The sequence below is a fragment of the Telmatherina bonti genome, assembly GCF_933228915.1.
Source record: "Telmatherina bonti genome assembly, chromosome: 15".
Taxonomy (NCBI): domain Eukaryota; kingdom Metazoa; phylum Chordata; class Actinopteri; order Atheriniformes; family Telmatherinidae; genus Telmatherina; species Telmatherina bonti.
The window spans coordinates 19,817,079-19,840,522 of NC_136613.1; the positions used below are offsets into that span (position 1 = coordinate 19,817,079).

Sequence of the window (23,444 nt, forward strand, 5' to 3'; positions counted from 1 at the left end):
TAAGGAGACTAAAGGGACTGAAAAATGTTTATTTCATTTTGTTGCAACCTATGAAAAATCCGACTGATAAATAGCACATTTTAAAGCAACTAAAGCAGTTGGTGTTAACTTTCATTTAGCAAATGCAATGAGTAACTGAGAAATGTCTGATAAAAACAAATACGTTCTGAGTACTCATTATTTTAAAAAGAGCTATATTTAAAAACAGACAGTCTAATACACAAATACATCAGACATGATTTTGATTCTCTTAGGACATGTAGCTTAAATTTTTGTGCATGTCCGTGGATGCAATTCATATGGAAAGGCTTTTCAGTGCATGTTCAGAATAAAAGAAGCTGTCAGCTAGTGTGTGGCCCATATCAAGTCCTTCCACCTGCACCACGCCCTCCCCTGCCCCCTCTCCTTGGTCGACCTTTCGTTGGTTTATTGTCCTGACGTGGTAATCTTTTCTGACGTTCCACTTTGATCCACCCTCCATCAGTGGCTTTCCCCCCCTCTTTTTCCTCACTGGGGTTTCCTGTCACAGAGAGGATACCCGGGATCATCGATGGGCGGTTCTGTGCTGTGACACTGTAACTGTTGGATCGTGGCCTCCCTGGCTGCCGTGAGGTTTTGCTGGTTTTATTATAAACATGGCTTCCTCTATGATTGGTCCATGCATGCCCCCTACCCTGCCCCCCTCCCACCGGTAATGTGTTGCCAAAGTAGCTGCCTCTGCGATCACTGAATAGGGCTCCGGCACTGCGTGGGCGTTCTCGCTCTAAGGTGCTCTCTGACGTAGTGCTGGAAGGACTGCTGCCTTTTGACCCCAGACTGAGCGGTGAGAGTTTGGCCGACAGGCTGGCAGTTGGAGAGGTGCTACGCGAGTCAATCCCGGTAGACACATGGAGGCGGTTTGGAGAGCGGCGCACAGCTGCAGCATAAGAAGACTCTTGGCTTTCATGTGCGGAGAGGAATTGAGGCAGAGTGCGAGCATCAGAGCTGGTCAGAGGAGCAGTCTGCTGCTGTGATTTCTGGGTCATCATCTGCCGCTGCTTAACATTGTGCATCCATGTTGGATCAATATCTAAAACAGAAAATACACATTGCATCTCAATTAAACCGCAATTCAACCGGTAGTTGTCTAAAGAAGACTGAATAACTTAAATAGAAAGAAAAATACCACAGTTTGTTTTGTCCCCGGGGTTCCAGTCTACTTTAGCTTGTGGTGTTTCTATGACCAATGCCACAGTCTTGATCTCGTCTTGCTCACCACTGACAGTCCACACCACTTGGCAGGTATGTCTGGTAGACTTTGGTGACTTGACATCATTCTGTAATGTGTAGTGAAAAGGAAGGGAGGTTAAAATTTGTAATTGTCACACAGGGCTTAATGATAGTCTTTGATAGAGGACTTGTACACTTTTTTTAAATGATGGCTCACCTCATAATTGACAGTGTAGTCCACTTTCTGGTTTGGCTGTAGTCCAACAATCCATTTATCCATTACAAAAGGTGGCTGCAACATAAAAACAGAATGTTTAAAAAATCCGTCTGCAGCAAAAACAATACAACAGTCTTGGAAGTGAAATGAAGGTATTAATGTCAGACATTTAGCAGTTAAAAGGAAGAAGGGATACAAACAAAAAGAAACTAGTAGTTTTTTTTATCTGGCGACACCTTGGTCATCCGCAGGATTTCCACATCCTGTCGGTTGACATTAAAGACGACATCTTTGATGTAGGTCATGGCTATGTCATCTCCATCGAGCTCCACGTACATTTTCCATTTGCAGTCCTGGTCAACAAAGCGTTAATAGTGAGATAATATAGTTGCAAGGTGCAAAAAACTACAGAAAAGTATTCAAAAAAGTTATTTATTATGAGATATAATTTGTCTTTTCTGTAAAAGAGGACATTTCTTTAACTTGGAGCATAAACCAACAGCACAACCTACAGGTAGTTCAGTAGCAGTGGCAGGTAACCAGCCACAAAACAGTAGGTAAGGACGGAAATATTAAGTTTTATCAGACACAATCTACATCTATTTCTTACTGTGTTTTTTTCTGTGTTAAGGAAATACAATCATTCCTTTTCGCAAAAAAATACTGCAGGCAGTATTTCAAACTGGGACGTACAGATATGAGCCATTTCCCAGCCCTCTCCTTCTGCATACTGAATGCTGACAAAGCAGTAATGATTCCTCCAATCCCTAAGAGCTGCCCATGGAGCCACAGGTCACTTCTTAGCCACGCTGGGTCTGTGCCACAGGCCAATCCATTGTGTAGGGATCACAGAGAGAGACATCAGAGGAGTGGCACTAACACACTCGTCTGAGGAGCCTTCGACCTCTCCTTCATTGTCCCCAGGGGCTGGAAATAGCTCAAAGCGGAAGCTTCAGCAAGCCTCTGGCTCAGAAACACACCAGTGGCCCTGTGCTGGCCTGGTGTCGGCCCTGGACAGTCGCACCAGGGCTCCCAGGTCCATGCTGGTCTAATCACTCCAGCAGAAACAATGTCTGGTAATGATGCCTAGGACCCGAGTGCGTCTAATGACAACTCATACATAATTCAGCACCTTTCACTTGGCTGCACGGTGATATCCTCATTAGTAGGGGACCCTCAGTGGCTGTCAGATGGTGGCCGCACAATCGCAGGCCCTCATTTTGTCTTTGAGAAGTGCAGCTGCTTCCATGACATCGCCAGCAAAGAGGGGCAAAGAAAAAAAAAAAAGCAGTGCGGGTTTGTTTTATTTAGTGCAAAAAACCTTCCAGTTTGTAAAAACAAGGCTGACACGGAACCTGACACCAGGCAGGGGAAAATAATTAGCTCTCATTTTCTCAGCCTCCTGTTTCCTTCTCCCTGCTGTGTTTTCTACCCACTAAACCACCACATGTCAGAAGAAATGGGAGGCAATTAGCAGGCTCGTTTCAGCCCTGCCGAACACACTGAAAGAGGACTATTTATGATGGGACAATGAACAGCTGAAAGATTAAATAACGTTTGCCTTTTAAAAGAAAATGACTTCTGGCTAAATGGGCTATTTTTGATTAAATTCAAACAGCAAGTGAAGAGCCACCCTTTCTCCACAGTTTGAGACCCTAACAAAGGGCTGTGAGCAAGTCGAGGTGGATGTGATACAAGGCTGAAAACGAAATGTTTATTTGTCTGGTTTAATACATGTCTAGTGATGTCTTCAATGGCCAGTATAACAGCCGCTGCCACGAATCCTCAGAACTAACAGCTTTTGAAGCAGCAGGCTGAGAAAGTATCTATTATTACCGAAATGTTCAAAGTCGATGCAGCTTTTCTTTGTAATATCTATTAATTGTTGGTTTCACAGAACCAATGATGCTCACAGCACAAAGATATGTTGGAATCACTGTTTGACTGTGTGTCTTGATAAACTTACAGACTTTCCTGTTCCTGGTTTCCAGTGGTATCCAAACACCAGCTCCAGATTTACAGTTTTACTTTGCTCCTTCTCCTTTTCCAGCTCATCCTTCCAGAAAGAAAAGTGGTAAAACATTGCACAAAACCAATGACACGTCTAAAAGATAAAGAGGAAGCTTCATACCTTCAGCAGTGGTGGGAAGTGGACTAACCCAAGGTAATCATTGGCGAGCTTCTCAATTTCAGCCTGCAGAACAGAAAATCCTCATGATTTTTTTTAGTAACTCCAAACATAAGTCAGCTCAGAAGTTATCCTGCAAGTAATGGTTACAAAGCATCTGCAATGACTAGCTGTGCCTTACCTTAAGATGCATGGCGTGGCCTTTGGACTTCACTCCTATGTCCCGCATGTCATTTTCTGTAAGTAGCAGCAACCTTTTTCCAGTGATGTGATTGTCTTTAAACAGGTCTGCATAAAGCTGCATGTCACATGTACCATGCCCTGACAAACAAAATGGAAATGAGTTAAATCACAAGGAGTCTGTGGTTGAAAAAGACTGAATGATTCAGAAAAGAAAAGGGACAAACCTGCACCAAATAACTGCTCCATCCAGAAATACTGTAGTGAATAAATAGCAATATGTTAGTTTTAGTAACGGTATCGCCTCGCATTAAAGCTACAATTAGAATAAAAAGATACAACAATACTGACCACGTGCTCCTCTGTCCAGGTGTATATGTCAAGGGTGGGCAGCAACTACAGGGAAACAGCCAGAATGCATAAAAATAGACACTGTGTGTGTTTTAATAATGATAGATCTTAATTAAATGTTATGAAACTGGTAAATATGTTTTAAATAGACTGGTAAATAGGTTTTAAACATTACTTTTACTTTTTTACTTGAACAAAACATTCTTTGTACTGGTCAAAATCTCAGACAAAAGACTGGAAAAAACAGTTGCTTGTTAAATGTTACCAGGCAATTACATGCAAGCCAAAATAATAATTTATCATTGAAATACTGACAGAAATAATGCAATTTATATTTGGAGAAAAGGTGGTTAATGATCCTGATACACAGCATTATTTCAGTAATCCTGTTGTAGCTCAAATTTCTAACTAAACCTGTGGCTCTGTCTTGAGTCCATACTGCCTGGTTTTGGAAGAATTTATAGAATAAATCTGCGAGGCCAGGATGATCAACAATGCTAGCACATCCATATGCTTGACTTGTGACTTGTGAAACATTTCCAGAACAAAACACACAACATTTTCTGGAAGACTGAAGATGATTTAGAAATGTAGAACTTTTGAAGGAATTTAAACAATGCAAACATACTTTAACCATAATCACTGCTGGAGGTTTGAGTACAGCTACTCTGGACTGAGTACATGGTTATTGTACAAAACTGTCATTCATTATGATATTAGAGTATCTTCTCTTGGACTGATCAAAATTAAACACACATGTCCCTCTATGCAAAGACAATTAAAATGACAACAAACATCTTAACTTAGCAAACAGGTACCGCTCCAGCAGACTCAGTAATTCATGATGAGATGAGTGATGTTAACCATATTTAGCAGATACTGCTTTTGTGTAAATATGTGAACTACAATGTTGCACAGACATAGAATTTCTCTTTGTCATGCAAGATGTTAACAGTTTTGTTTTTTGGGAATGACTTTTAGGTCAGTTAGGTTTTGCAGCTTTAAAACATGTTTAATTGGTAGGACAAGTGGTAAAAAATGATTTATTTGTAAATGATGCAGATCCCTGAACTAGACAGCAGCAGACTGGAAAGATTTCATATAAGTTTAAAAGAAACATAATTTATTTTGCAAATGAGCAGCTGTGCATCTTTCAATGAGACTGATGGAATTCACAAAATTAACATGAATCTCCAATTGGGGATAGAGTTGTTTTGTTTAGTATTTATGTTTGCAATCTGAAGGAGGAAATAGACTCAGAGTTGAGGTTAGTTCACACAATTCTGCCCCCATGTGGACTAAGTTGATGATGGGCAACCATGCCGTAGAAAACTGGCATTATAAAGTGGCACAATGTTCACGTAAAAAAAAAAGACCCCACAAAACATAATGCAAAGCAATGTATTTAACATGTTTGTTAAGAATTGTAATTAGTCGTAATATAACACAACAATCAACCCATAACATAACCCAGTGACTAATCAAATATAAAAAGAAAAATTAAATTAAAATAAAAGACAGAAAAAAGTAGTTTTGTAAAAATGTTAAAAGCTGTTAATTTATTAAGAAAATTCTGAAAAAATACAGGGAAATAAATCAAATTAAAATAGTTTTAACTTAGCAGAAGCTAGAAGCAAGTTTGAAGGTTTTGCTTTTCGGGATCCCTCAAGTATCTGTTTAATTTTAAACAGGTGAGAGCCAGGTGGGACTGATATATTTAGCCTAATCAGCCTGGATTCCACAAGAGTGTTAACAATGTTTGGACTGGAGAATTAGAGCCAACAAGCAACAACATGGGAATACAGAGGATTACATCCTCATGAGACAGACTGATTATAACAACAGAAAAGGACAATTTAATGGGCTTATGGAAGCATGTCCTTCCCCCACATGAAGTGTAATACCAAAATGAACACTAATGCTTACACAATATTCTCTACAGCAGACTGCTACTGTTCAGTCTTCTAGACTATATAGTGGAGTGCTGCGCCTTTCTATAGAAGGAAATTAGTCTTTAAAAATGTGTATTATAAAATGTTTGGCAGAAACCTGCTTTGAAATGTAACCTTGAGCACAAAATGAGAGAAGCTGACAGTCACAAAGTAAAATCCTTTTCCAACTGTTTTGAACCGAGGTCAGTCAAAAAAAAAAAAAAAAAAAAAAAAGTACTTTTCCATCCTGGTAAGAGACTGCGTCTCAACAACTGCACCGCATCCAGAACAAATTGGCCAATCTTAATGTCAGCAAAATGTCACTTCATCATGAAAGCCTGGCCTTCTCTAAGCAACTGGCTCTTGGCTCTTTCCTCACAGCATGCCTCTATACATCCCCAACATTAGACTTACAGTACATGACATCCATAATATCCACAGGTGGAAAGTTTAAAATATATTCAATAATTGTGCCTGTGCTCCTGTGCAGCATGCATTCAGCTCACAAAGCGGAGGGTAGTATGCGTTAGGGTGTTGCAAAATAATGATTAATGAAAGTATAACATAATTAACAACATGACTTAACAAGCAGTTGTGCTTCCGCATCAATAATGCATTAACTGGGATCACAGATGCAGCTGCGGCATCACCAATCATCCAAGGGTTCATTCATCCAGAGAAGTGTCCCATCCCCCAAGCCACGTTGATTTTGTGTCCATTTCTGACACAGCTCGACCTGGAAGAGTTCTGCTTGGCCCGCACGTTGGCCCGTATGCCAGAGTGCAGGGTGGGCTTGCCAAAGTGCGACAACACGTCCTCAAAGCCTTTCATCACAGCGTGCAGATTCACCTCCTTATTACTGGAGGTTGTGATCTGACATGACATCTGTGAACTGTTTGATTCCTCTGTCTCATAACGGTAGAACGACTTAGCGCTTATCTTTTTTGTCACAGGTGAGAAGAGCTGAAAGGCACACACAAGTGGAGAGCAGGGATGATGAGGGGTAAAGGAAAAGAGGAGAGCATGGAGAAGGGAAAAAAAAAAGAAAAGAAAATGAAGTAAATGATGAGTTTTAAACCACAAAATGAAGTGCAGGCAAGACAAGTGGACAAACTGAAGCCTATGTAAGACGATTAAAGAACAGAAAATTACACAGAAAGGCAGAGAAGAGAAAAGATGCACAAGTTTCAGGTTTAAACCTTGTTTAGGTAAATAACTTGTGGTCACAGTCAGATAACTGGAAAAAAGGATGGACTGAAGCAATTAGCAAGATGACTCATTCCACATTTTGACACTGATAATACATTTCCGCAAGTCATTGTTTAACTATCTGAGTTTTTATTGTTTGATGAAGCAACAATTAGGCAACAGGAAATAATAGCATTATCAATACTAAATCAATGAAATAATTAATAGGCGAGTAAATCAAATTATTGGACATTTAGGAGCAGTTTTATCTGCTTTGTGTGAAATCTTAGGGCTGTCGTACTTCAATCTTTGTGCTTAGAAAATAAAAAATTGAACAAAGCACAGAATAACATGAACTGCATGTCAGAAACTGAGCACTCATCCTTCCTCTCACTGCTTTCCTGTTCCCACTTCATATTAAAAAAAATCATTTCTATGCTTCAGTGCTACTGGAGACACCAGGAAATACAGGAATAGTATCATAAAGCTGATGCAAGGCAGCTGCAGTGGTCCAGCTTTCCTGCAGGTGAAGGTGGATCAAAGTGAAGAGGATGTAACAAGAGACTCACCGGGCTGTTGGACTGTTCAATGAGTTTGCGCTCCCACACCTTCAGACGTCGCTCGCGCTCCTTCAGCTCCTGTTCTTTGGTGCTCAGGTCTCTCTCCAGCTTCTTCAGCCGCTCAAGTGTAGCTTCAATCTCACACCTGCAGCACACAGCAACAGAGAAAAAACGTTTCATGTGGACTTTATCCTTATTTTCATGGTGAAATGCAAAACTGTCAACCGTCAGTTTTTATTTTCCAACTTCCTTGCTGCCATGCTCGTTCTTGAACAGCAAAACTGAAAAGCAGAACTGCATTTTATCTTCACTACAGTTATGATTATGTGATAAGAAGTTTGAGAAGTCTTGTTCTTCTGTTTTCTACTTTCTTGTTCTATTTTCATTGGTGTGGGAGCAGCACTATAAAAACTCAACCATTTTACCTTTTATGTGAGAGACAGGTCCACAGGAATGACTTCAGAAATAATTTTTACCATTTACTCTTGATCATTTAAGAAATAAAGAAATCCATCTGTACAAACTCCTTTATGTGACCGCTGTTTACATCCCTCCCTCTGCTATCCAAGTAATAGCATTTGTCATCCATCCTGTTGCAACATCACAGTGCTTTTCTGTCACTTTCATGTAATTTTATACCAAATTTCTTTACAATTCCTTTAAAACAATACCCCTGTGGGTAGTTGCTCTAAGACCTCAAGATTACACACAGCAGTAGAACAATGTATGAGGAATTCTGCAAGTTCAGAAAGCTAAAGCAAAGTGCAACAAAGGACTTGGTGATGACCCTAAAATCCAGTTTGCCTTTTTGTATTTCTCTAGTTAGCTAAAAGATAAAGCTAAAAAAAAGTGATTGTATTTCATGTAGTCTTCATAAGACTAACTTGAATAAACCTTTTACTAAAGCTAACTGGCCTTGTGTAGCTTAGTTAAACATAAGTTTAAAGTGGTTTTACCACCTGAAGCACTTTAAACTTGTGAAAAAAAAAAGAAAAACAAACAAAATACTTTGTTGAAATGTCACACAAGAAACAGTGTGTGTTTAAGAAAGGTAAGAAAACCAACTTGACCAAAAGGAGATTAATGTAAACAAAGTCACCAAGTAGCTATACGTCAGAATACCAAGGAAAGACAAATGCTTTATCCATGCCTTTTATTAGAGAAGTTTGTTTTAACCAGCAGGTGGAGCTGCACTATGTGTTGTGGAAATCTTTCCTGAACTTTAGCCCTTAAACAAACATCCCACCCTCTTCCCACAAACACATGTGCGTAGTGCAGCCCAGGCAGGAAGGCCAAGGCTTGGTCTTCCTGGTCCTCCAATTCCTCCACCTACAAGATTCCCACCTACAAACAGTTTCCGCCCAACCTTGCAAATAGTTCCTTATTTTGCTTCCCACTTTCCTGAAAAGCCTTGTACATTTCATGGCTGGTTTTTTTTTTTTTCCATACACACGTGTAAAAAAATCTTTCAAATCCACTCAAAGCTACACAGATGGATGGCATCTGCTGGGGACAAATGAACAGTAAACTAAGAGGAATGTGGAAGTCTGACCTCAATAAGCTGAAGCTGGAGGGGAATTTCTGGGTAATATGCATACCACATATAGTATCATCTGCTCCAGTCAACACCTCAGTATCATGTCTATTACAGCTGCTTCTTGTTTTGATCAGCCAAAAGATTCTTCCTTCACCAGCATCTTGCAAACTTCTTGAGCTTTCTGTGTTACACATTTTCACTTTCTGTTTTCCAGAACTGAAATTCACTCCAACCTGCTCCACGTGCAGATGGCTGCCTGGACATGATGCCACAAGTACAACTTCTGAGAGAAGAGAGAAAAGAAAACCTCAGAGCACAGACACGGCCCGCAGAGAGGCAGATAGAGAATAAAGTGACAGCTGAGACTCAGGCTGTGCTGAACATTACCAAACCTCCAGCTGCTCATACAGGCCAATTAAACACTTCTACTTGAAAAAGATGGTGATTATTTTTAGGGTCTTATGGGTAAAGAGAGGAAGTATATCCAGATGGATCATTCTTTGGGGGTTTTCATGTCTTTATGTAGCTATCAGTGTAATTATTAAGGATCTATATGCACGAACTCAAGTTCTTTTTTTTGCGCTTCATGGACCCCATCAGCCACATTTTCACATCATCCTTTGAAAACAGTTGCACATTTCCTTAGGCTGAGGCAGTATATGGGTGAGAAATAGTGTTATAAATACATTTACTGCCTGTGGAGAATAGCTGATCATATTACCTCCATTCAGCCTTGTTGTGAAGGAAAGAGTTGCACTGTTGAGGAAGTTGGCTGTCTTTCGACATTGACTCCAGCGTAGACAGGATCTGCTTGAACACTGGCCTTTCCTACATGAATACAGAAAAAAAAAAAGAAACATTAACTCTGTATATGACTGACGTGAAAGCATAGAGCATACAGTAGATTTAGATGTGAATGTAACTCACCTTTGGTTCTGTTGCCCAGCACTTTCTCATGAGTTCAGCAAAGCTTGGAGGGCAGCCACTTGGTATAGTTAACCTCTGAAATACACATGATGCAGAATAGTATTGCTTCATCGTTATGGAAACAAACTATAAAATAGAAAAGACATGAGATACTGTGGAATATACATAAAAACAGATTTTCAGTTCTCAAAGAATTTCATCCACAGCTGAAGCTAGAAAAACACAGAGCTGAAAGTGAGACATTTTACTAATTCTTGAAAGGTTTGCTCATCTTGAATTAAGTCGAAAGTATTTTTTTATGCCAGCAATCCGTCTAAAAAGAAATGTGGGACAAGGTCATGTTTACCACTGGGCAGCATCCCTCTTCTATGAACAACACTCTGTAAATGTCTGGGAAATGAGGAGATGTCCCATTTTTGTCTCATATAGAACTCCAACAGGTAAACAATCCTCAGTCTTCTTTGCATTTTCTGTTTAATGATGGTCCAAAACATTTCAGCTGGTGAGACATCATATCTTCAGGAAGATCAGAACTCAAACAGCAGTCAAAACATAGTCACCTCTCATCCAACGTTTCTGCTGAGATTTTTAATATGTGACACTCTTAGTTTCAAACAAGTGTTGTGTGCAGGTTTGCATTAACTTATGTCTGGAAAAGGGCTCGTTTCCATTGTTGCTGCAGTATCAGTGTTCTCATCTCCTTTTCTCATGCTGCTTTTACATGCAGTTTCAGGCATTACGTCCACTACAGTTTACACCTGTCTTCCAGCTGTCTTCTTGTATATTCATAAGTGAGGGTGGTATATTTACAATTTTGCCACTTTAGTGGGAATTAGGAAAGTTATACATACATTGCCAGTCACTGAAAAATAAACAAATATACTATCAGATTTCATATATATGCATACATATAAGTACTGAGTTTGTGATAAAAAAAAAAGGACAAGAAAATGACGCGTACATTTTTATAGAATATTTCTATTATATACATATGACAGTGTTGTTGTTGTTTCCCTTTCAGCATGTCCTTCTGAAGGGGTCACCACAGTGAATCATTGCACAGTTTAATTGGCACGTTTTACATTATGCAATCCTCCTCATTGATCCGGGCTTGGGACTGGCCCTCAAGAACAATTGTGTCTGACTTGGGGGGACAGCAGTGTAGGGATTGGACTGCAGATCGTCAGGTCACAAGACAATAGGTAAAAGAACATAAACAAATTAAATAGTCCAATAATGTTAAAGACAAAGGAAAGTGTTTCTGTATATATCTGAAGAAGTAAAATATTGCATGCACAAACTGGCATTGATTTTTTCAGAATTCATTAATTAAGAGGGTTGATTGTATAAATTGGCTTAGTAAACAGCAGAGATAAAGATTCAATCACAGAGTATATCACTTTTGCACGATTTACAATATTTTAATACATGCAGCGATGAATAATGTCTTTAAAAAACTGAATTCCAATCGCGATGTGATTTCTTCTCTGAACAGTAAAGACTCTATAAATGTAAACATGCCGTTAAATACCTCGTTCTTCTCCACCACGAGCCAGGCCACTTGCAGGCCTTCCAGGCCTTTGAATGGTATCTCACGGGTGAGCATTTCCCAAAGTACCTGTCACAGAGGAGCCAGAAAGTGAGAACTCTATCTCAATTCATTCTTCTAGAAATAGGTCAGATTTTCTTCAACTTATATGCCACGTGAAAACAAACATCTAAATGTTTATGAGTCCATTGACACAAATATGACATGGTGCATGTCTAAGCCATTATTTTGCCAAATAATTGCCAGGAGATTGTAGCAAAAGGTACAGATAGCCATTTAATCACTCAAACTCAGACAACTTGCATGCATGTTGTCATTTAAAATGCTTAGTAGAAACAACCAGCAACAAGATAGAGAAACCGTATTGAGGAGGAAGATAACTAACCAGTAGTACCTAAAGCGCATGATTTTCCTTTAACATTGGACCTGGACATGAACAAAAACCAACTATTTTCGTCCATCTTTCAGGAATTCAGGAGTTTAAAAAGCAGGTTGATTAAACTTGTTTCTTTAACACAGTGTATCCTTGTTCACAATGTCCAAGAGGTAACAATGAAAATTATTCCCTTTTACAAATGTCACCAACTCATCTCCAACTCAGTGGCACATCATTTGGCTGTGTAGGCTGCCTTCTCCAAATTTAATAAAATGTATTCCAATGACTAAATTAAATATCAGGAAATCTGGCTTTTTAGAAAAAAGAAGAGCAAAAATCTTCTGTTTTACTTTTTGTCATTATTCATATGCCCTACTTATATGACATACTGAACATTTTATTTACTATACAAATAAAAGAACGAAATACACGGGAGGCCAACAGGACTTGAAATTTCAGGATTTCTAACCGACTACCTTTTGTACAAGTGAGTACTTACCTGTATGCATGCTTTAACTTACTAATAATGGCATAAAATTTGACTTATAAAACACTACAATCATACACACTACATTTCAAGTTCTAAAATATTCCAAAGATCTAAGGAAATATATGTTTTTTTAATACCAAAAAACTTTGCATCTTGTACCAAAGAAAATTTGTTGGAACTATTTCTATTTTTAGGCTACTTCTCTGTGCCTAACTTTCTAGCAAAATGACAGAGAAAGTGCATTTCTAACAAGTTGTAATTCTGCAAAGGTCAAAGCTGAAGCTTTGGTCCACTTAAGCGCAGAAAAGATGAAAATGTCGACAGGACTAGTGCTGGCAGCCATGATGGACTTTGGTGCAAATTCGATTTTAAGTCTCTGTCAGTCAAAACCCATGTGGGACTCAGGGAACATCATCACCTACACCTCATAAAGTCAAATTCACTTTTATAATAAAGTAATAAATAGTACAGTACAGCTTCTAACTGAATAACATAACTTGGGTATGTTATATAAAAGAATAAACAGAGAATCAACATGAAAATCTTGCTTTAGAAAAAGAGAGGGCAGTCTTTGTTGAATATTTATTGAATATATGTGGTTGGTGCTACAGTCTTATACCACAAACTAGTCTAGTGTGGTTGAATTTTATGTTAGCTGAGTCACCTTTCCCAAAGTCCTTATAAATTTCTCCAAACTCTTTTCCTTAACCTTTTGACAGGTTAAAGGAAAGAAGTTGCCTTTTTGAACTAATCCTTAACAATTTACAGTCTTGAGAAACAACATTACCTGTTAGTTTAAATGTCTTAGACTGAAAAATAGCTTGAGTCAGGACAGGCTCCCTGAGCTGACAGCAGCTGGTTTAAAAAAAAAAAAAAAAGAGCACCAAATATGACAAATAGCAAAGTAAAAGTGAAGAGCACACACAAAAGTTGTGCTTTGCGGCCGTTAAATACTTCACAACCCAGAGCAGCCCTGAACTCAGACTGTTCAACATGTTTCTGCGACTGCCCTCACATGGAAGCAATATGACTCGACCAGGTCTCTCAGGGCTCATAGCACTAAAACAAGATTTTATGTGCTACAACAGCGATTTACATCATTTTAAATGGCCAAAATAGTATCAACATTCAAGTAACGTGTCAGCTCCTTGACTCACAACGCCGTAGGAGAAGGTGTCACATGTCTCAGACACAGGGAGGCTCTGGATCACCTCTGGAGCCATCCAAGGAAATGTACCCACTAAGGACATGTGTGTCGTGTGGGTCAAGAACTTAGAGGCTCCAAAATCACAGATCTGGAGTGAAGAAGAGGTAAATGAGACAAATGTTGCAGGTAAGTCAAAATAATTAGTTTTATAACTAAATACAGATTGACTTCATGTTTTTGTAAATGAAACAATCACAAGTGCAAGGCACTTTTTTTTTTTCCTTTTCACAGTAAAGTAAGGAAATGCCAGTAATGTAAATCACTGATATACAATAACACTGTGATTTGGGCCGTAACAAAAGATAAAAATGTAAAGGCAGTTTTACAAATACAGAAAATAAAATCTAAATTTAAAAAGTGAATGACTCAAAGGCAAAACTTGTAGGTTTTGGATAAATATCAAAAGTACCCATGAAGAATGAGATAAGCGAGGTTTTAATTGATAAAAAATTCAAATCCTAAAAATATAAGTATTACAATAATGTAACATATAATAAAGTCCTCGCTGCTAAAAGGAACAAATTCATGCAAGAGCCAAGTATAAAAAAAATCTGTTGGACCAAAGTGCATTGATGACCTGGTCAAAACTTACAGAACAGCTTTCTTTACCCAGATAAAGTCAACCTGAACCACAAAGGCTTAATAATCACAATGAAATAATTGTCAATGACTTCCTGTTCATGTTGTATGTGCTGCATATAAAAACGTTATTTTTCTATTATGATCTGAATCTGTGATAAAATATTATAATTTTAGTTATGAGGATACATTGTATTATAAATTTACTTTATCCTTTCTTTTCCTATTTCTGATGACAGTCCAGAGAAGAAGATACATTAAAAACCTACCTTTAGAATTTTGTTTGAAGTCAAAACAACTGAGTGAAAAGAAGTGAAACAAAGTTTTACAAGTTAAAATTAAACCAAAGTGTACACAGTGCACACACACACACACACACACACACACACACACACACACACACACACACACATATATATATATATATATATATATATATATATATATATATATATATATATATATATATATATATATATATATATATATATATATACACACATATATATATATATATATATATATATATATATATATATATATATATATATATATATATATATATATAAGAGATTATCAGTTAAAGAGATTAAAGAGAACTGCAGTTACCATTTCTGGATTTTAGGTCTCTGTGGATCACCTTTACAGGGGCTTCTGTATGCAAATAATACATCCCTAAAGTAGAAATAAGTACTGTCAGGCAAAGTACATTGAAAACTGAGATTCATTTTGACAAAACCATCAGAAAATAGTGGCAGAAATCTGAGAAGTAAGGCTTCTCCGTGTTAAACTGCCTCCACCAACCTGCTAAAGATAAACCACTTAGAAGCAAGAATCATTAAAAATGACACGATAACCAAAAAAGAACAACAATTTGTGATCCGCTTTTCACGATGCAGTCATAGAGAGAAAAAAGAAAGTATGAACATTATGCTATGTAAACTCAGAGGAAGAAAATGCCATCATGCTTTCCATGTTGATTTCAGGCTTGAGCAGCTCAACCAGAAAGAGGTTTTTAGAGAAAGCAAGATGTCATGCTCGTGTAAAGGGGGCGGGGCTATAGGGGGAACAGGCCTTAAACACAGCTTGGCACAAGACTGGTAGACTGCTTTTGTTTGATGCATTTCTCTTTGTCCATTTACATACTTCCCTGAGTAGCCGAAGTGCTCACAAATAGGAGACTTTAACAACAGAAGGTGGTCTTCAATCTCTTTAAAACACTCTGAAGCCATAACGTCCGCCAACCAGAGGCTGGGCTGCACTTAATGTTGTTCACAGAGCAAGCAAGGCAGTTACTCTTCTGTGTCTGAACTCCCACCCACCCTCCCATCGACCCTGAGTGGGGTGGGTGGCTGTTCATCTCAAGCTCAGTGCCTGTAACAGAGTTCTGGGAGCTTGAGGGTTTTACACAGCACCTTAGCTGTTCCTATGCTCCTTGGACTGAACTCGTTGAAAGGAGATGTCTGATTTTACTCCTGGTATCTGTTGGAGTGACTGCTCCAGCCTGGTGGGACATGGCCCCCCAGGACTACTACTGTTGCCTTTACCTTCCAGGTTTCTCCAGTTCTCCCTAGAGTCCTTTGTATTTTTCCAGTTTATTACATTTCTTCATGCAGGGTCAACAGCTTCCATGTTTTAACATCTTTGGTCTGAACTTGGAGTTTGATGGGTGTGAATCATACACCCCCATGCTCACAGCCCCCCTCTCAGCTCCATCTCTTTGTACACTTTTGTATTATCCCAAAGTGACGACACACTTAATTCTGCTAAAATGGGAATTGCCCACCAAGCCTCAATTCAGCTCTTCAGAAACCTACAAGTGACATCACAGAGGCTCTGTCTACCTTTTTAGATACAGTTTCTGACATAGAAAGAATAAATAATATGTGCATTTTAAGGGCAGTCTGCAAAAAAATGCAAGATAAATCTAATCTATTATTTTTAATAGATTGATTTTAGAAAAAATTTAAATGACTCACAATTGTATGACAGCAACATGGTCACATAAAACCAAAGGTGACTAAGTAGAACTCCCAAATTTTTTTCACATTTTATGGACCAGAAAGATAAATGTCACACATGTGAGTGTGCAAAAATTGTGTCATCAAGAGGTTTTTTTTCTCTTAATAACAGCAGAGTAAGTTTTTGTGAATTTTCAGTCTCATTCAGATGGAATGTTACAACTTTGCATCACCATGGCAACCTTTCAATTGAATAAAAAGGCTTCGTTACTAAGTCAGAAATTAATCCTGTCTTTTAGGTTTATGATCAAGGATATATTTAAATACCAAATTTACCTCTGGCAATCTCTGCAGCCCAAGTCATGATCTGTCCCATCTCCATCTCCTCACTTTCATCACTCGACAAGTAATCGTACAGTGAGCCACCGCTGGCATACTCTAAGGAAGCATAAAAACACACATGGTTAGTGGCTATCATCAAAACATTGGAAAATTTATGAAAACACAAATAAAAAAGAATATATATATTCTTATATATAGATTAGATGTTATTGGTTCCCCTATACAAAACTAATGCTTCCCAAAAGTCTGCCGACAGAATTCTATGTAAACATTGTTCCTGCTGTAACTGGCGTGATATGGATTGATGCTTCTCGTCCAATCTGGACAAGTCACATTGTCACATTCTTACATCTCTCCAACACAGGAATGAGCTTTCTGTTCTGTTTTCAAAGGTTTTACTTGCAAACCTCTAATGGGCCATAAGCGACAACTGAAACTTGACATTCATGTACCCCTCTGCAGAATCTGTTCCACAAGACTGTTCAAGACATAAAAACAAAGCTTTGATTAAAAAAAAAAAAAAAAAAAAAAAAAAAAAAAAAAAAAAAGATATGTAGAACAAGCAACATTTTTCCAATATGTAGATAAAGGCTACTTTGTAAAGTACTTAAATATAGCTAAACAAGCAGGAGCTCAAACAGCAGGAAGGCTCTGTTTGTGCATAATAACCCAATCAAATCTCTACACAGTACAGTAAACATAAGCAGGCACCAAGACAGAAGCCTAATTAACCATCATAAAACACACCAAAGGTTTTTATTATTACAGGCCTGGTTTTCATGGGGTCTTTTTACACATCAGAATCAACATGGCACCAGATACAAAATGTGTTAACACCTTGTATGCAGCTACTTAGCTGGCGCAAATGGGAGGGGAGATCTAGAGTAGATCCACATTCCATCGTTACATTCATAACCAGCGTTCGCTCGGCCGTAAAGTGCACTTTCATTTTAGTTCGGTGTTGGGTTTTATGCGATACAAAAACAAACAAAAGAAGTTAAAAAGACAAATGTACCTTAACCCTGCAAAGATAACTCTCCACAATTCATCAGGTTTATGATTCTGCTGAGTGAAAGCAGATATTGTTAAAGTCCTGCCTGTCAACAGAGACAAACGGCTCTCTGAGATAGACTGTAGAAGGACAAAACTTCCTGGATTAATGCTGTGTGTCAACATAGAGAGGGAATTTATAATGACCATAAACCCTTTTTTTTTATTTTTCTGGTGTTAATTAGATTCTGCCTCGATAAACAAAGACACCCGCTAGCTCCTTGGCAACAAGACTTTCTGTCTCACAGCTTCAAAACACAGTGGAGGATGTCACAAGTTGTTTTTCTCTGCTCACATTCTGATTGTTTTCCTGAATTTTTCTTTACTACTATGAAAAAAGTAACAGATTATGTAACTAATTTCATGAAGCACCCTTCTTCAAAAGAGATAAATGAAACCTTTAGCACATAATCTGCGTAAAGTCACAAGGGGGGGGGCCAGAGGTCAAACCATATCAAATTGTAGCTCTGCAGTTAGAGATTTGTTCCACGAATGGATGCAGAGTTTAGGAAGATATTCCCAGTTCTCCCAGGAATATCAAAGGTCTTTCAGCCACCACACCCTTTTCTCAAAAAACATCCCCACTGTTTCAGCATGCTGCTCAAATCCTTTATTAAAATGACTGTACTTTATGCATTTTTTAATTGAATAACATTCCAGAGTAAAAATAAGATGAAATTGACATTATATTCTAATGTATAGGGGAAAAGTTACGCAAGAGTGTGAAATCTCTGAAAGAAGATTTCACACTTTTTGGCCCTCGCCCTTTGGTATTTTCACAACTGATTTCATAGAAGCTGGTATGAGGAAGATGATTGCTCTTGTGATACCTTCTTTCTAAATGCTTTTTTTTTTTTTTTTAAATGAAGCCATAAAGCAGAATTTTGCAAGCTTTGGACACATTAGTTTTAATAAAAAATGTGTCTAAACTACTGTATGTATAATTATTAGTATAGGCATAAATGACTTTTCTGCAGTATGACCTGCTAGGTGAAGGTTTGAGTAAAGGAATGATGGTTACCTTTTTTGTCTCTTCGCAGTTTACACATTTAAAAGAACTACAAACAACTATAGGATCAAAAAAACAGAGTACAGAACTACTGTGTGGATGTATACATCTTCCTGAAGCCTGTGGCTTTCATTAATGCTTCTATAGAAACCTCTGTTCCATTCACTGTTTTGTCATCTGTACAACTGGTGCAAAACACATTCAGCTACTGCATTGTCTACAACAGCGTAACCCAGCTTCTCTCCTGTTTACTGGTTTTGCACAAGAAATCATAAACATCATCATTTATAAAACTTACCAGTGACGATTCCATAGTTTGGAGCCTCAACAACTGCACCATAAAACTGAATGATGTTGCGGTGACTGAGGACGCTGAGGATTTCAGCCTGAGAATGAACACACACAAGAAGGAAGCATAACTTTTTCATGGTAGAAACAAAATAAAAATTACTAATATAATACATGTCTGTTGCAAGTTCAGTTAGCTAATTTAGCACAAAATGCTAAACAACGGCATACGTTAGAGAGTAAATTAAAATCTTGTTATGATAATTGCATTACATGATTAACAAGTAGCTGTTGTGACATGACGATTTGAGACATCAATCATGGTGAATGGACGGCACAGAAAAACAGTCATTTAATCTTTTAGCTACAATCCAAGCTAAACTTAGCGAGTTGTTAGCATGGTACACATGTGAAAAAAATACGTAGAATAGCTAGAATAGTACGAAAATAGCTCATTTTCTCAGATCTGTTAGATTTTTGCTGCCACTGTGTCTTATTATAACCAGCTGATTTTATAAATGCCGTTTAAAACCTGAGTGTACGTTTCTGAATGTGTTCAGCAGTGCTGATCTGCACTTCCAATTATTGACCAGTTTTTAAAAATGGCACTAGAAAAGGGTGCTGCTATAAGACCAGTAGCCAAAATGATCAAAATATCTATATTTTTGTCAACCGAGCCTAAGACTTTGTTTATAAAAACAGCCGAAAATAAGCTATGGTAAATGTTGCCCTACGTAGCACGCTGAGAAGTCAAGAGGCCTGGCAATAGCTTTTTCATTTTCTGACCTTAAAAGTTGTGTTCCTGACTCAGATAATACCACAGTGACATTTATTATTTACAATGGTTGCAGCCCAGCAGGGTCCCAAATCTAAGAAACCACACTGCCCTATATAAAAAAAACTCACCCCACTAAAACTGATTCTGAGTATGATATCCAAGTCAAAACGAAACTTGTTCTTGTTCTTAAGAACAAGAATAAGTTCTCAGTCCTTGCTAAGTATCTAACAACTTTTAAGCAGATTAGACACTACACTGGCAGTGGATTTTTATACATGGCACTCACAACATGTTAGTCACTCTTATCTCACCAACAGCAACAGTGGCTCTTTGCTCTGGCAATGTAAAGAATTTGTGCCATTACAGAACCAGCTATTGAGGTCCAGAACCAGTACTTTAGTGGTTGTTTGAAAAGAAAAAATAAGGGTCAGAGTAAAGTAACTAAAGCTTTCTTCCTGAATGATGCATCATGGGAAACACTTCAACTGTGCGTAAAGCTACAGAGGATGGATCAGCTTATTGGGAAAATAAACAATGCATACAGTGAGCTGAAACTTTAAACACACATTCTGTTTAAACTTTAGCATTAAATGTACTTGTTAAAAAGATCACATGAGACACTTAATTTCTTGTGAATTTTATTAAGATTAAATTGAATTAATTAAAAAAACATATTCAATGACCTATTGACGTACAAATTTAGCAAATAAAAAGAAGGAAAAAACAGTTTATTTGAAACCATTTCTTGAATGAACAAAAATCTGACAGACTGAGTTCATGTAATTGTAACCAAACACTATAATTAAAGGAACAATTGGTTCAATTTGAAACGGTTAAATTATCATTTTCACTGAACAATCATCACTCCAGTGGTTGAGAAAAGTTGAATGAATATCTGTGATCTTTCACAATTTCATAAAAGAAACTATGAATAATTTTCTAAAGGTCTAAAAGGCCAACAACTGCAGCACAATTTCCCTGAAATGATTTCAAAGATCATTCTTTTTTGTTTTTAAGACAATAGCTCTGTGCTTTCAAAGGGATTTCAAGAGGAGTCTGCTATAATTGGGCCAAATACATTCTTTCATTTAGCAAAGATGTTTCTTTTTGCAGCACACTTCTCAAGAGTGGGGGAGTATAATGACCATGAGTGATGGGTAGAGAAGTCACCACATCCAGCTAAATGGGGTGGTAATTAAAATGATTACTACACTGACAATTAAAAAGTATAAGAAAAGCCAAGGCAATTATGACTCCTACCTCATTTTCAATCTTGAGCAATTTTTTCACTGCCACCTCTTTGTCTCGGGATATCCACCTGGCTCGGTACACGCTACCAAAGCTGCCGCCGCCACAGTTCTCATAAAAGTGGATGTCATCAAAATGGATCTGCACGAAAGACGCGCTGGGAGACAACATCTCATAATGAAGCTAGTTTCCAGTCCAGCTTCTGTTGGGAATAAGAGGACAAGAGGTAAGTTGGTTTAGTTCAACCTTAAATGAAAAGTTGCCGGCTTGCTGGCTGGTATCGGCTTTATTTTCCACTTACAGTACTCATCAATACCACTGAGCAAAAAGCTTAGGGTTCATTTTTCTGCTTGTGTAAGCATGCTGGCATGCCTGGTATGCTGGAGCCATGCATCAACAGTCACAGACTATTCCAGCAGGGTCTGTTGTGTTTGGCACAAGTAAGGCCACAAACAGGGATGGTTAAAAAATCATCGTTAAAAAACTGTCTCCAACTGTTTTGATACAAAAACATAGAGAGATCCTCGTTTTCTTTATCGTTTTTGGGGGAAAAAAGGAGCTCTTTCGACTCATGTTGAGGCCAAACATTATGTTATGTGTGTATGCCAAGACCGAAAGCTGCCAGAGCAGAATCCACACCAACTGATTCCCACATCTCTTGTTTGTCTCTAACAGCATAAAAGGCATCTTGTAAAATTAAAAATTAAAAATCCATCATTACAGGAAATTGTAGGGCTGTTTTTTTTTTTATCCTGGGTTTTGCCATTTGCAGCAGAGCAATTACAGCTTTTAAAAGGCCGTTACCTTGGACTTCATTGGGATTACTATCCATCACAGTGGAAATGCCTCTATTGTCACAGAGGGGAGCCACTACTTTCTGCTGATTTACTTGTATTGGTGTTATACTTAGCATCAAAGCAATTTGCTCAGAAGCCTGACCCCCCCCCCCAGACTATTGTCTGACCACTCAAGAAGCCAGGGTTACTGGGATATGGTGGCTCTCTTCAAGTCATTGCAGCCAGCTTCCCACCTCATAGCAAACACTGCTGTAGCTATGCACTGGAACAATCACATCTGATAACCATGTGTCAAATCACAGGTACATAAAGAAATTTAAATCACACTCTTACTTCTTAACATGACATGTTGAATAACCTTTCTGCCTATAATATGAAAACAATACTTCTATGTTGAGTATACCCACAACAGAGGATTGCACTGACAACAATAAAACCAATACACGACATTAGAGTAAACCCATAATAGCATGATTATATAAGCAGTGATCACACATTTATAAACATCTCACATTCTGGTGTGTTGTATCGATTATAAGCAACAAACGCCTTTATCTGTAGGTTATGTGGCGCCCTGCAAACTGTCCTAATCCACGCAGTCCACTTAAACTAACAGTATGTGAAATTAGTTTTGTTACTTTTACGCTGTTTCTGAAGTTATATACATACATACCGACATCCAGAGCTCAGTTTAAGTCTTAAATGTAGCACGTAGAGGCTGCTGGTGGGGTCGGACACGAGAAAGTTCAAAAACAGTTGAGAGTTCCGGGAAAAAATCACGTGTGACTTCTCTTCGGCTATGATTTCGCCACTCCGTGGAGCTTTTTTTTTTTTTTTTTTTTTTTTTTTTTTAAACTGGTCTCTCAAGTTTGGCGAACAACATACCATGTCGCTTCTTCAAACTGATGGCAACAGCGCACCCTGCTGGACAAATGGGGAACAACACAACAGCGAGGTCTTCGGGCCATGTGACGTCACCTTCAACTTAATAAGGGAATATTTAATAAACATTTATTTTGGTAAAAGAACACATTTAAAAAATCCAGTTTATTTTGCCAGTTAACATAGCTGTAGACCACTAATATTTAGCTGGTTTCAGCTGCAGTATTTTAAACCGGACAGGCAAGAGAGCATCTGTTCAAATCATTTTTTGTTAATATTGTTATTTGTTTTGTTTTTAGGAAGCTGTTTTATCTTTCACAAAGTGTTAATCTATTCCATTATTGAATTTGAATGGTTTTGGACAGTGTTATTACACTGCAATAGACTTCAATAGTTTATTATGGTCATCATACTAGATAAACACACTGACCTTTCCTGGAAGCCTAAAAGAAAGCATGTATATACCATGCTCACAATTTTTGTATGTTATTTTTATCAGAAGAAAAAAATGTGCAAAGATTTGAAAATATGCGACCAGACTCTTTGTAATTTGGGACACATTCATTAATTCTTTAAAGAGACTTCAATGCTTTCCTCAATGCATGCAAAGTTCAAGCATAAATCTTCATAAAGCATTAGATTAAAAGGAAAACAAACAAA

General features: G+C 38.0%; 1 protein-coding gene across 1 annotated transcript; it reads right to left on the reverse strand.

Annotated features, from left to right (window-relative positions):
• Positions 1-362: 362 nt before the first annotated feature.
• Positions 363-22,723, reverse strand: map3k20a (mitogen-activated protein kinase kinase kinase 20a; the record flags this gene model as incomplete). The annotated part of the gene is made up of 20 exons (XM_079253710.1): positions 22,576-22,723; positions 21,118-21,307; positions 19,090-19,177; positions 16,727-16,828; positions 15,039-15,104; positions 14,699-14,727; positions 13,801-13,938; positions 11,760-11,846; positions 10,229-10,303; positions 10,023-10,129; positions 7,774-7,909; positions 4,086-4,130; positions 3,962-3,992; positions 3,736-3,875; positions 3,558-3,620; positions 3,393-3,482; positions 1,663-1,779; positions 1,427-1,501; positions 1,166-1,316; positions 363-1,069 (listed from the first exon to the last, which is right to left on the reverse strand). Exons 2-20 carry the CDS (start codon positions 21,274-21,276, stop codon positions 363-365), a joined length of 2,406 nt encoding a protein of 801 aa, XP_079109836.1. The 5' UTR covers positions 21,277-21,307; positions 22,576-22,723.
• Between the last annotated feature and the right edge of the window lie 721 nt (positions 22,724-23,444).